At 39.0% G+C, this 14912-nt stretch overlaps 1 protein-coding gene across 1 annotated transcript in view; it reads right to left on the bottom strand.

The window, feature by feature from the left end:
- btv (beethoven) overlaps positions 1-4982 on the bottom strand; it is a 594436-nt gene extending 589454 nt beyond the window's left edge. The window contains exons 1-3 of the mRNA XM_068226811.1: positions 4899-4982; positions 4219-4453; positions 3806-4077 (exon numbers count right to left, since the gene is read on the bottom strand). Coding sequence (XP_068082912.1) covers positions 3806-4077; positions 4219-4453; positions 4899-4982 — 591 coding nt within the window. The remainder of the gene's footprint in view (positions 1-3805; positions 4078-4218; positions 4454-4898) is intronic.
- Positions 4983-14912: the final 9930 nt, after the last annotated feature.

Genomic DNA, 14912 nt, shown 5'->3' with positions numbered 1-14912 from the left:
AACTGTGGCGCTGCTCTTTTCTTGATGTTCAACTTTAATTTGATATCCTTTTTGGTTCGCTTGTCTTTTGTGTTTTTGGAAACTGATATTAGATTATTAGAACTGGACAAGGCAGATGTGGTTATCTGTTGTGCAAATGGGGTTGGACTAGCTCTGCAGATTGTGATTGTGATGCTTCTCAGTCAATCCACCACATTGTTGCTGACTGCCCAATTTGAGCTTTCAAAGGAACGCTAATGGACATTCACCGCACATCGGATGAAGCAGTTGATTGGGTCAAAATGCTAGACCTAGAGTTATAGTATTGTACGGACTTGTGACTATGCACATTTATCCTGAACTATATGCATGTGAGTACAAATAAATAATAAGCTTTGTATCACCAATCTGACATTCAATTCTGTTGAATTTCTTACCTACTGACATCAATTTAGTCTTCGAGAGGCTAATTGTCATACCATACTCATTGCACCTATTTTCAAGTTCCAAGATATTAGACTGCAGGCTTTCAGCACAATCTGTCAATAAGACCAAGTCGTCAGCATAGGCCAGACTGTTTACTACATTTCCACATAACTGAATCCCCCCCCCTGCCACTTTATACCTTTCAGCAGATGATCCATGCAAACTACGAACAACAAAGGTGAAAGATTACAGCCTTGTCTAACCCCTGTAAGTACCCTGAAACAAAGACCTCATTCTGCCATCAATTCTTACTGCAGCCCAATTGTCAACATAAATGCCTTTGATTGATTTTAATGATCTACCTTTAATTCCATAGTCCCCCTCCCTCGGTATCCTGTCATATGCTTTCTCTATAGCTATGAAACATAAACACAACTGTCTACTCCTCTCATAACATTTTTCAATTACCTGGCGCATACTGAAAATCTGATCCTGACAGCCCTTCTATGGTCTGAAACCACACTGGTTTTCATCCAACTTCCTCTCAACCACTGATCACACCCTCCCTTCCAAAATGCCAGTGAATACTTTGCCTGGTATACTAATCAATGAGATACCTCGATGGTTGTTGCAATCCTTCCTGTTCCCTTGCTTATAGATAGGTGCAATTACTGCTTTTCTCCAATCTGAAGGTACCTTACCAATACTCCAAACTAATTTTACTACTCTATGGAGCCATTTCATCCCTGCCTTTCCACTATACTTCACTATTTCAGGTCTAATTTCATCTATTCCTGCTTCTTTATGACAATGGAGTTTATTTACCATCCTTTCCACTTCCTCAAGCATAATTTCACCAACATAATTTTCTTCCTCCCCACGAGCTTGGTTGTTCGCAACACCACCAGGAAGATTTTCTATTACGTTGAGAAGATTTTTGAAATATTCCCTCCACCTGTAAGTGATTCCCTGGGATCTATTATGAGTTCACCTGAATTACCCAAAACACTGTATCCATGTACTTCTGTCTAATTTCCTCATCCTGGAAATTTTCTACCCTTACTCATTTGCAGAAAGATTTCACTTTCTCTATCCTAGGTCTAAAGATACTTAGTTCACTACAGATCAGATAGTGGTCTGTATTATCGAAAAATCCTTGAAAAACCCGTACATTCCTAACAGACTTCCTGAATTCAAAGTCGGTTGAGGTATAGTCTATTATGGATCTGGTTCCCCTAGCCTCCCATGTGTATCGGCGTATAGCCTTATGCTTGAAGAATGTATTCGTATCTGCTAAACCCTACTAGCACACAAGTCCAGCAAACCCTTCCTATTCCCATTAGCTTCCATATCTTCCCCACATTTACCAATCACCCTTTCATATCCTGCAGTTCTTATTTCTATAGTTCATTTTCAGATTTTCTTCAAGACTGTTGTGATAGCTATCACTTCCGCTTGAAAGACTGTAGTGTGTTTGCCCAGGCTTATCTGGATTGATCTCTCCAGGTCTTCCCCCATTGATCCCTCCTCCTGTGCCATCCCCAGTCTTTGAGCCATCAGTCCACCACACTATATCTTCTTTTTCAGTATTCCATTTGTTGATATCCCAGTCTTCCTTTTTTATTATCTGGGTCTCAAACGGTTTTTCATATGATCAGAAGGCATGTGTAGAACTTTCTATGTTATTACTCTGTTAATTTTACAGTGTCCTAGATTGGGTCTTTGTGCATTCCAGCAGTCTGATTGTGGTAATCTATATGAACTCATTCTAGCCTGTCCTTTTATGAAACTGCATAGTGATGGGAGGTCTAGTAACGTATTCAAGGCTTCTGTCGGCGTAGTTCTCATAGTCCCAATTATGGCTACGTATGCCATTCTCTGTAGGCTATCCAATCTACTACTGACTTTTTCTTGGCTTACTTTCTGCCATCAGATGATTGCAGCATAGGCCATCAACGGTTTAATGATCATTGTATATATCCACATTACCACTGATGGTCTTAGGCCCCATGTCTTCCCGACGGCTCTTTTACATGCATACAGCAAGTTCGTGGCCCGGGTTATGTTCCTTTCGATATGTGGATCCCAGGTTAGATTTTTATCTAACACTACACCTAGGGGTAGTGCCTGTTCTTCCATATATATATATATTGTCCAAATAGCTTCAGTGATCTCTTTCCCTCTAATTTCCTCCTTGTAAAAGGGACCATAGTTATCTTGTTCGGGTTGACTGATAGTTGTTCTTCCTGACATCAGTTCTCCACAAGGTTAAGTGATCTTTGCATGAGGCCCTGGATAACACTCATCACCTTACCTTGTACCACAATCACTAGGTCATCTGTGTATCCTTGTGTATAAAAACTTTGTTCGTTGAGCATAGCTAAGATTTTGTTAACCACGAGGTTCCACACCAGAGGGGAAAGAACTCCTCCCTGAGCACAGCCTCGGGTGGCCCTAACCGTCAGCATTTCTTCAAACAGGGTTGCTTTTATCTTCCTTCCGTCTAACATGGATTTAATCCATTTGATGACGCTTTTACTCACCTTCCTCTTTTCCTATGCTTTGATCATAGAGTCATAGGTTGTATTGCTGAAGGCTCCTTCTACGTATATCTAGAAGTGCAACCAGTGCAATTTCTTTATATTCTAGGCTTTCCTCTAGTTTACAAACCAACTGGTGGAGTGCAACTTCAGTGGATCTGCCAGGTCTATATGCAAACTGATTTTCATGTAACGTTGAGTTCAGTTGCACCGTTTTTCTGATATATTTATCCAGAATTTTCTCCACTGCTTTCAGCATGAAGGAGGTTAAACATAATGGTCTGTATGCTTTGGCTTGGGCATAATTTGCCCTTCCAGGCTTAGGTATGAATACTGCTTTAGCTTCAGACCATGATTTCGGCACTACCCTAAAGCTAGCTGCTCTGAAAAGGTCTGTCAGGGCATTGACGAGTATCTCCCGTCCTTCCTGTAGGAGTATTGGAAGTATCCTACCTGGCCCCGGAGCCTTTATAGGATGAAACGTGTCGATTGCCCATTTTACATGGTTATGTTTTATTATTCTGTTGGCACAGTTCCAGTCTGCTCTTCGAGCTCCGGTCTCTGTTCCAACCGTTTCTTCTTCTGTCATCTCCTTAGCCTCAGGAAAGTGACACGCCATTAGTATCTCCAGCGTGTCCCTCCCCGCCTGAGTAAATGACCCATCTGGTTTCTCCAGTGTCCCCACTTGATTTATATGGGTTGTTTTCAGAACTTTTTTTTCTTTTTGCTTTCCATATCTCTAGGTTATATTCAGTGAGTTTCCTATGATATACGTCCCACATACCATTTCTAGATGATATTCTATACAACATCCTAACCTCTTTTTTCATTTTGGCTAGTTTGTTGTTCCACTACCTTACTTTTTTGGTGTTTTTCTTTTCTTTGAGAGGATAGTTTTCATGGAATAAGTCTATAATGGACTCTTCTAAAAGTTCCACTGCCTCATCCAATTCTTTCTGTCCTCTCATGTTAGTTGGAATTTTTTGTACAGCCTTCCCTAGAACTTCTCTGTATCTGTCCCAGTTAGTTCTTTTTGGGTCTCTGTACATCTCACTCCCACACAGTCTTGCATATATTGCAAATTGGATGTGCTGATGGTCTGCCAATGATGGTTCCTCCAGCACCTTCCAGTCTTTAATAAAGTTTACAATATGCGTAGTGCTTAGTGTAACGTCTATTACCTCCCTATGATTTTTATTTATAAATGTAGGCTTGTTTCAGAGGTTTAGTATCGTCAACTCAGTTCCAATAATAAACTCTAGTAAAGACTCACCTCTTGCATTGCAGTTTGTGCTGCCCCATGCCATGTGGTATGAATTTGCATTTGCTCCAAGGACTAGGTGTTCGTTTTTCCTCTTTGCGTTACAAATCAGGTTTTCAATTGCTTCTGATGGGGGCAGATTAGTTGAGTCATATGGGGGGTATGCAGAGCCGATGGTTATTTCTCCGGGTCCCTCCCGATTTCCAAGTTTAATCTTGGCCACGGTTAAGTCCCATGAACAGTGTTCCTGCAATATAAGACATTTCCTGTTCACAAGAAGACATGTTCTGGGTATTTCCAATGAATCGTACATCAGCTTACCTCCAGATTCCGCCAGTTCTGCTACTCTGCCCTTGACTACCCATGGCTCTTGAATAAGGGCCACATCAATAGCCTCGGACTTGAACTTCCTGGCGAAATTGGCCACAGATGCTTTTTTTTAATGCTGCAGATTGGTCTGAAGGACCTTCAGCTCCATATTTATCAACATTGGGTTTTGTTTTTCCCCTGATGACTTGAAACTTGATCTGACCAAGTCTGAGCTTAGCCTTAAGACTTCTCTTTTTGAGCTCTTCAAAGTCTCTTTCACCAAGGGCTGAAATGGCTGTCCTTCCTGTCTTATAGATTGAAGTGGCATTCAGCACTGTCCATTCTTGTGTTAGTAGTTTGGTATCGTGCTGACTGATTCTGACAGCAGTCTGCTCTACTGGAGCTTCTATTGCCATTTCTTGTTTTGAGTCTGCAACAGCCTGTCCAATTCGGACTTCTGTCTCCATTTTTTCATCTTGAGCTTGCTCCTGGATATATCCTACTGGAGCTTCCTTGGCTTCCCTTGATCTCAAAATTTTTGAAATTCGTTATTTATAAGCATCCATTTTTCAATCAATTATAAGGTTTTTGCCCCTTCTAGGGTCCTGAGCGTCATTCTCACCATCCGTTGTGAGGCATACAGTCAGGCGTTCTCCCGCAACTCAGGCTCTCCGTAGCAGAAACCACACCTTTCAGTCGTCCATCCAGCAGTCCGCCCCTGGCCCGAACCTAGCCAGGTTTGTTCTCCCTTCAGTAGGCCTACTCACGTGGTCTCCGCTCAGCATTATCATGACAGTTCACAGCCATGACTTTCCCCCTAGGTTGGGATCGCCCCTTTCCCAACCCGCGGCTTGTCCAGGCTACATAGAGCAAAGTGATGAGTTGGTTCCAGCACCCCGCAGTGAGCCTTCCCCTCAATCACCAGCCCCAATTCACCTGAACCACAGTATCACCCATGTGGAGGAACCATGGATGCCTCTCTAGCATGTGTGGGTGAGGCCTCCACTTCCACGCCTTGACTTGGGCTAGTAACAAAACGAATATCATAGTCATGACGCAAAATAATGTTTTGTGAATTATTTTAGTTGAGGACGAGATGGAATACAACTATCAAGAATGTCTATATCATGAACACGAGTGCACAGAAACAAATCAGGCAAGCCATCCCTTTTAAACTGGGATTATATTACAAATAAGAAAATACAGAAATCTGAGTGAAGCCTATGCTATCTAACATGTTTCCCTATGGAAAACACTACTCAATTTCTAAATAAACAACATACAATTACCAAATGCCATAGGTCAGAAATGAACACAAGATACATGAACGAACAAAGCAAATGGCCACTAGGCCAAAGTAGAGTCATGCAAGAACACATTAATCATACGTAAAATAATAAAACACATACCCGTAAGGAAAAAAATATACAATGAATACAGCTGGCTGCAGGGCAATCCTGGTAGGTGGCTCCGCCAAATGCTTATGTCGCCGAGGTTTGAACACGTCTCTGGCGATATAGGTTGGGGCTAAAATTCCTACTAATAATAATTAAAAGGGGTTAACTACCTTTGTCTTGCTACTCTATCTTTAGTTAAATTAGCCTGAGAGAATGAATGAATGATCAACATTCCACAATGAAACAATTCTAAATGTCACCCAATCTCCATCACGTGTGGGATACATTCTTTTGCCATATGAGAAGACAAACAAACAAAAAAAACTAGCTTTCCCTTACGGGAGAGAAACATTCACCTCTCTGCTCCCCATAGTCTAAGGAGGTGGGGGGGGGGGGGAAGGCGAACACATAACTGAATGTTCTTTTGGGGGAATAGATTGCCCCTTTCTTAACAAATATCTCTTTAAATCTTATATTAGTCTTCCTTTGGCTTTTCACTTGCGTGACACAACTAACTCACTCAATTCAATGAAGTACTGAATATCTCGATCAACTACATGGCTTTCATAATCCACACCAAAAGTCCTGGGTTCAATAACATGCAATGTCATGGACTAACTCTACTCCTCCTCTGTCATCCTAATTCTTTCTCTACAGCTGATTCTTTACAAGACAAAAACAAATGGATAGCATACAAAAAAAATCATCTCTAAAAATGGGCACCTAGTTTTTACTGGGGAGTGGTTCTTCAAACCTCCAAAGAATCTCTCCATCACAACCTTCAGTCTAAAATGACTATTCTACATTAAACATATTTGCATGCATGATAAGCTCATGAGGTTGAGTATCAGTCCATCCTGCATAAATATTCCCCTGAAAAACTACCAGCACTCACCATTATGAAACAAACGTCTAACTACTGCAAGCTTTGGGCTGGGAAGACTTCCTAGTAAGCAAGGGGGCTGCTCCACTAATTGTAAGCGACATGTTGTCAGTGGAGAGATGGTACAAAATTACATTAGCAGATGAATAAGCTTGAATGGAGCTTTTAAAAGCTAGAAAAGGTAGAAAAGATCACAATATGGAGATAAAACTGGAATTCATTTATAGGAAGAGGAATTGCGGATTGCAATAACACTAGCCTAGTTTTGGTCAAAATAGGTGGTTCATATGGAAAATTACGTACGGTACTGATTTTTTAAAACACCAACCATTTTGCCATAACACGTACAGACTTTATGTCATAACCAAACCAAACCAAACCCCATGGCACTACAGCCCTTGAAGGGCCTTGGCCTACCAAGTGACCGCTGCTCAGCCCGAAGGCCTGCAGATTACGAGGTGTTGTGTGGTCAGCACGACGAATCCTCATGGCCGTTATTCTTGGCTTTCTAGACCAGGGCTGCTCTCTCACCATCAGATAGCTCCTCAATTCTAATCACGTAGGCTGAGTGGACCTCGAACCAGCCCTCAGGTAAAGCTAAAAATCCCTGACCTGGCCGGGAATCGAACCCAGGGCCTCCGGGAAGAGGCAGGCACGCTACCCCTACACCAGGGGGCCGGCTTTATGTCATAACACATACCAATTTTATGTAATTAGATATTTTATATACAGTATATCAATATTCAAGATTTAATGTACATTTAAGGAAATTTGAATTAATTTCATCATGTTCTGAAAAAATTTTACCGGGCATCAAAATACGTGGACAATGCTAATATTAGTGAGTAGAATTCAATGAAAAAATGAACAGAAATGGTTTACCATGTACCGTTTACCGGACAAAGAGGAAATAAAAGAAATCATTAAGAACCTCAACAACACATCCGGTAAAGACTCAATCATAGCGGAACTTCTAAAATACTCAGGGGACAAAGTATCAGAACAGTTAGTGAGATTCTTCCAAAAGATTTGGGAAACAGAAAAGATATCAGATGAATGGAAGGATGCCATCAATCACCCGATAAATACAAATGGAGACAAAACTAATATTAACAACTATAGAGGCATATCACTCCTGTCAATTGCATACAAGATATTGTCCAAAGCTCTCCAGAATAGAATAAAGAAACACACAGATCGAGAGTTGGGAGAATATCAAACAGGATTCGGGAAAGGACGTTCCTGTGCGGAGCAGATATTTACCATCAAAACTTTAATCGAAATTAACACTTTAGCAGGGGACAATAAGGTAATATTACGACATTTGTAGATTTCAAAAAGACATATGACTCTGTCGACAGGGACACATTAATAAACGTGCTGAAAGAATTTGGAATTGATCAAAAAACAATATAATACAACAGACATTAACAAACACCCGGTCACAAGTAAAATTCCTTGGAGAGCTACCGGAACTGTTTGAAATCATGATAGGTGTGAGGCAAGGAGATGGACTCTCCCGAGTACTTTTCAACTGCGTCTTGGCGAAAGTGATAAGGGAATGGCGAAAAGAAATGAGTTAGCAAAATATCCCAAATGGAATCAAGATAGGACACAAAAAGGCTGGACTTAAATTTCAATGTCTTGCATTTGCAGATGACTTAGTGTTCTTCGCTGAAAATCTAGAGACAGCTACTATACTGTTGGAGGTTTTGCAAGAAACAGCAGAAAAGGCAGGACTGCAAATATCCTTTGAGAAAACTAAGTACATGGACAAAGATCCCAAAGAACCAACATGGACAATGAAGACCAAGTATGGTGACATAAAGAGAATCCATAAATTCAAATATCTAGGGGAGATTCTGATTCCTAACAACGAGAAGCCAGCTATCGAAGAAAGAGGAAAATTGAGATTGCATTAGGACTATGCCAGGAAACTTATAAGTCTAAATGACTCTCCTATCAAGCCAAACTCGGACACTATAATACCGTGGTGAAACCCGAATGCCCGTATGCAGCAGAGACAATTGCCAGAAAAGGGATTACCATTCGGATAGTAGAAGTAAAAATAAACATTGGACAACAAAAAAACTGGTCTAAAAGGGAAAGTTTAACTGCTGGAGAGAAAAATGTAATTTCTGCTAGACTGGTTGATCCTAAAAATACACTACTCCCTTTGCATATCAAACTTGGGTCATTAAGCAATTGGTAAAAGCACTGGACAAAAGTGCTATGTGCTTTGAGTATTTAAACCAAAGATTTCCATTCTTGTCGGAAATTAAGACAAAAGAGGGAGTATTCGATGGACCACAGATTAGGCTCCTTAAGAAGGCCACTGCAATATGAATGATGCTGAACATGAGACATGGTATGATTTCAGGGAAGTAAGTGATAAAAGTTCTGGGAAACGAAAAAGACATTAACTATAAGGCAATTGTGAAAAATATGTTGAAATGATTTCAAGTTCTCAGCTGCAACATGAATCTAGAACTCCATTTCTTGAACAATCATCTGGACTCTATTTCCCTGACAATTTGGGAGCCCTAAGTGATGAGCAGGGGGAAAGATTCCACCAACAATTGAAGGAAATAGAAAGAAGATACCAGGGATCATGGAAAGTAGCAATGTTGGCTGACTACTGCTGGTGCTTGAAAAGGATAATAATGTTATTTGCTTTATGTCCCACTAATTATTCTTTTTTACGATTTTCGGAGACGCTGAGGTGAAAGAATTTAGTCCTGCAGGAGTTATTTTATGTGCCAGTAAATCTACTGACACAAGGCTGACGTATTTGAGCACCTTCAAATACTACCGGACTGAGCCAGGATTGAACCTGCCAAGTTGGGGTCATAAGGCCATCACCTCAACCATCTGAGACACTCAGCCCGGCAGCTTGAAGAGGGAAACTACGCAACACAGCTATCAATGTCAGTCAACACAATCCTCCTTCCAGTCAAAGAAAAAAGAGTTTTTTCTTCAAGCGGTGCTTTGTAAAGGAATGTAGGTAGTCTGTTTTATGTTGTACAAGGTTTTTCTTCTATTTTACAGTGCACTTTACTAGGTAAAAAGTAACTTTTATGACATTAGTTTTGTATACTGTAAGAAAACCAGACTCCAGCACTGAATTCAGTGTGTTAAAATTGTTTATAATCACCTATAACATCTCAGACCTTAGGTGAAATTTTTTATGTTTTGCTGAGAACTTTGCTCTGCGTCTTCAGAAGAAAATCTTGACTGTTCACGAGGAAGTTTATTTTGTTGCAAAGTCATTTCACAGTTACCAATTAAATAATTTTTGTGCAGATCTTTAAGGAGTATCAAAATTTAGTGAAATGTAATCAAAATCATGATAGGCCTATTAAAGGAAATGATGTGGCTGTTGTGAAAAATCCTTAAGTGATATGAAAAAAAAAATGGAAAACAGATTTGAAATCGCCACGTGAGTTTTATTATTTGTTTTTTGCAGATCTTTAAAGGGTGTCAACATTTAGTGAAATGTGATCAAAATAATGATATTAAAACAAATCATAAGGCTACTGTTAAAAATCCTTACATAATACAGAGAATTATAATCTATCAGCTTCATTGTCCGTATTGATAATTTAAGCCCACAAGTATGAAGGGTGAGTTTTCCACCTAATCAATACTTTATTTTAATGCAAATAATACTAAACTGTTTTAATGTAAATAATACTAAACATTTTGTAAAATCAAGTATGGATTAGGTGGAAAACTCACCCTTCATACTTGTGTGATACAGAGAAATAAGCAGATTGGAACTGAGCACGCCTATGTTAGGTAAGATCGCCTATTAAACCTTTTATTTTATTTATTTATTTATTTATTTATTTATTTATTTATTTTATGCCTTGTATGTGGCGAAGTTAGGGCTCACGGCCCTCTCTTACACTTAACCACTACGTACAGTACATAATCACATACTTTAGTAAAATAACATTAGCAGACCCTAGAGCTACTTAAATTTATGGAGTAATATTATAACAGATTATAATTGTTATTTTTAATGATTAATATTATCTAGCCTATCTACATCTACATCACCTAACAATAGTTCTAAATCATAATTGCACTCATGCACACTAACATTCATACAAGCTGGTCACGTATTTAAGAGGAAATCTCGACAAGACCGTTTAAATGAGACTGTTGAAGTGCTATTACGTATACTGACAGGGAGTGTGTTCCATAGCCTTGCCCCAGACACTTGGAAAGAGTGGCTGTATACAGATGAATGATTAACAGGTATCATAAGGGTAGAAGTCGATCTGGTTTTATGTCCATGGAAAGATGAGAGGAAGTTAAAATGTGAGGATAGGTATTCAGGTGTAGATTCGTTCAGAAGTCGAAAAATTAGTGTCGCAGTATGTAAATTCCTTAGTTGATCAATTTTCAGCCAGGATAGCTCCTCATAATAAGAGGAAATATGTGTCCTAAAGTTCAAAGAAAATATAAATCGTATGCAAGAGTTCATTGCCCTTTGAAGTTTCATAGTTTGTTCTGTAGTTGCATCGGTTAATACGACATCACAGTAATAAATTATTGGAAAAATGAGGGTTTGACTGGAGGACAAAAATATTACCACTGATGCTTTCACAGCCCATACTTATAGAATGATATAGGCTTTTGGGCTTATGCCATGTCAAGAAAAAAAGGTGAAATTCTTTAAGTTTCGCTGAGAACTTTGCTCTGCGTCATCAGAAGAAAATCTTGACTGTGCATATAGAAAACTTCTCCAAGAATGAGGTTTGAATTTAGACGTTAATAACAGAAGTGGTACGTTCGTTCGTCAGCAGATTGCTCACAGTACACCGTACAACGCTAGCATTCAAAGCGGAAGCTGACAGAACCATCAGCATCAGTCTGAGAGGGAGTTACATAACATGTGTACACACATGAAAATATGATCTTGATACAAGCCTGGAATGAAACATCTGGTGATGAGGAATGTATGAATTTGGTAAACACCGAAACGAAATAACAATAGTAAACGGACAGGGAAGGGAACTACTTAAGTAAATCCTTAATGGCTGGCAACCACATATTACTTAATTGACAGCCAGTGTCCCTGTTGAAACTGGTAGGATTTCTACGTATTTCTACAGCTTCCTGTATAATCCCGAACCTGTAGTGTCTAGTGTGGGTAAGAGCTTTAATAGGCCTATCGTGATTTTGATCACATTTCACTTAAGAGCTCAAGCATCTTACTCACACTAGACACTACAGGTTCGGGATTATACAGGAAGCTGTGGAAATACGTAGAAACCCTAACAATTTCAATAGGGACACTGGTTATCAATTAAGTAATACATGGTTGCCAGCCATTAAGGATTTATGTAGGTAATTCCCTTCTCTGTCCCTTCACTATTGTTATTTCGTTTTGGTGTTTTCGAAATTCATACGTTCCTTATCATCAAGTGTTTCATTCCAGGCTTGTGTCAGTGTCATACTTTCATATGTGCGCACACCTGTTATGTTATGTGCCTCCCTCTCAGACTGATTCTCATGGTTCCGTCAGCTTCCGCTTCGAATGCTAGTGTTGTACCATGTACAGTGATCTATCTGGTGATGAATAAACATACCACTTCCACTTCTATTATTAACATCTACATTTAAACCTCATTCTTGGAGAAGTCTTCCTCATGAACAGTCGAGATTTTCTTCTGAAGACGCAGAGTAAAGTTCATAATGAAACGTAAAGAATTTCACCTTATTTTCTTGACACAGCATAAGACCAAAAGCCTATATTATGTTGACAAAAATATTATTTTGTAGGCTAGTGTAATTTAACAATGGAAAATGTTCGATAAATTTCCGAGTTCTTTGAAATCTTTTTTAAAACAGACTACATACCAACTGATCAGTGTGGCAGCATCCTAAGCCATACTACTCAGCTTTCATGACCAGATCCATTGCCAGTCAAGTAAGACAGCTCCTCAGTTAGCTTCACATGGCTGGCTGAACGCTGTTCTAGTCTCTTTTGATTAGTGGTTAAGAGGGGCTGATAACTGATAATCCTGTTGCCTTGCCCCTTAAAACAATTACCACCACTCTACATTAATCAAATAATTTGCAATCTGACTCCCAATCCTTCTTTCTCTCAACTTAAATTCTAAGTTTTGCAAAATTAAACTAATCAATTATTTATATTGTACTTTCTTCTTCTTCTTCTTCTTCTTCTTCATCATCATAATTAGATCCACTAGGTATGGTTGCTGAAGCAGATTTTCCTCTTCCATAATGGTATGTCGTGTATACCATCATGTCCACAATTCAAACAAAAATCAATGCTAAAGAAAACTTAGCCTCCAAGAATTTTTGCTACGAGAAAGATCTGTACATGGATTGGTTCAAGTTAGTGTATTTCAGCATCCAGGTTACTCCAACATTGGTGATTTATGCCGGTAGATTGTGGTTGCATGGAACTTCATGCCAGAAGAAATGGTCTTCAAAATTCTCAAAGCCACATCCATTTCCAATGCAATGGATAGAACTGAAGATGACACAGTGTGGCTCACATCATCTGAGCATGAAAACACGAGTGAGAGTGACAAGGACAGTAAAGTAAGTAAACTTGTGTCCTCATCCTGACATTTGACTTACAGTTACACCTAGACACTGGAGTTTTCCTTACACACTACTGATACACACACAGTCCTTTCTACTACATCTAAGATCTACTTCTTACCCTTAACAAATTGTCCTGTTAACATTTACATCTGTTAAGGCAGCTAACTGACACACACAGTCCTTTCTAACTACATCTAAGATCTGTTTCCTACAATTTAACAGTCTAGACACTGGAGTTTTCCTTACACACTATTAATACACACAACACTTACCTCAACGTTTCCTTTACATTCTTTACACAGGTCTTCCTCACTACATCCAAAAATCTACTTATATTCGTCTATTTTTCCAATCCTTACTGGAGTGTTTCATACACACAACACTTACTGCACCTCAACTTTTTCTTTATACTCTTTACATATGTCTTCCTCACTACATCTAAAAATCTACTTATATTAGTCATATTTTTCCATTCCTTAACCAACCACCCTATGATTTTATGATTATTACCTTCCTGTTTTCAAGCAGCCAACTGACTCTCATCCATGAATTTTCTTCTAATAACTACAGTTCCCTTACAAGCTTTCAGCGAGTGAAAATCCTATTTTTTACCACACAACATACATATTGCATTGTTCTTTTCCAATGACCACCCTTTATTCATATACATACGAAATAACCACCATATCAGACCTCTTCTTGCCGTTCAATTAACATTCCTTATCTGCATGTTAATCTCTTGGCTTATTCTATCTAAACATCCTGAGGGATGCTCTACTCCTGCATTCAGCCTCCAGCTCTTGTTTTTGAATATCTTTCACTCTTCTCACAATATTCTTCCAATATTTTCCTTTATTTTTTACCCAGTCTCTCTCCCAGTAATGTCCCAAACCCAGCTTGTCTAAATTACTTTTCACCAAGTGTATCTTTTGGCTACTTGTACTTGAACCACCACTTCACTTTCAAAGGAAAAATGCTCTGGTTCATAAATACAAAAAAGTAACATCTGCCAATAAATCTATATATATAAAATAAGAGTTTTGTCTGTACATTGCTCAGAATTTGAAAAGAATGGTATTTCTGTATCGGACATGTCCGTAGTAATTTCTATCTGTCTGTATGTATGTACACGCATCAAGAGAAAACGGCTGAAGAGAATTTAACAAAAATCGGTATGTGAAGTCGGGGGATGAGCCACTACAATCTAGGCTATAAATAATTTTACTCACGCTGAGTGAAATGGTAGTTTAGGGGAAGGCCTAAAATTTGATTCTCAAATATTTATATTTACAGTGGTCCTATAGATAAATACTACATAACTAAAGTTATAGAGAATTAAATTTCCGATCATTTATGTCGTACATTGTTACCGTACTGGCTTTGATAACACAGATATTCAAGAAATTGTATTTTTGTTGCAAAGTCCATATCAACGCAGAGCCACAAGAAAATGAGTGAACAGAATTTAATGAAAATCGGTATATAGAGTCGGGGAATAACAAACTACAGTCTAAGTTATAAACAATTTT

Source organism: Anabrus simplex, chromosome 3, assembly GCF_040414725.1.
Source record: "Anabrus simplex isolate iqAnaSimp1 chromosome 3, ASM4041472v1, whole genome shotgun sequence".
NCBI classification, from domain to species: domain Eukaryota; kingdom Metazoa; phylum Arthropoda; class Insecta; order Orthoptera; family Tettigoniidae; genus Anabrus; species Anabrus simplex.
Note: the sequence above shows the minus strand (reverse complement) of the source record. Positions and strands in the feature narration are given on the sequence as shown.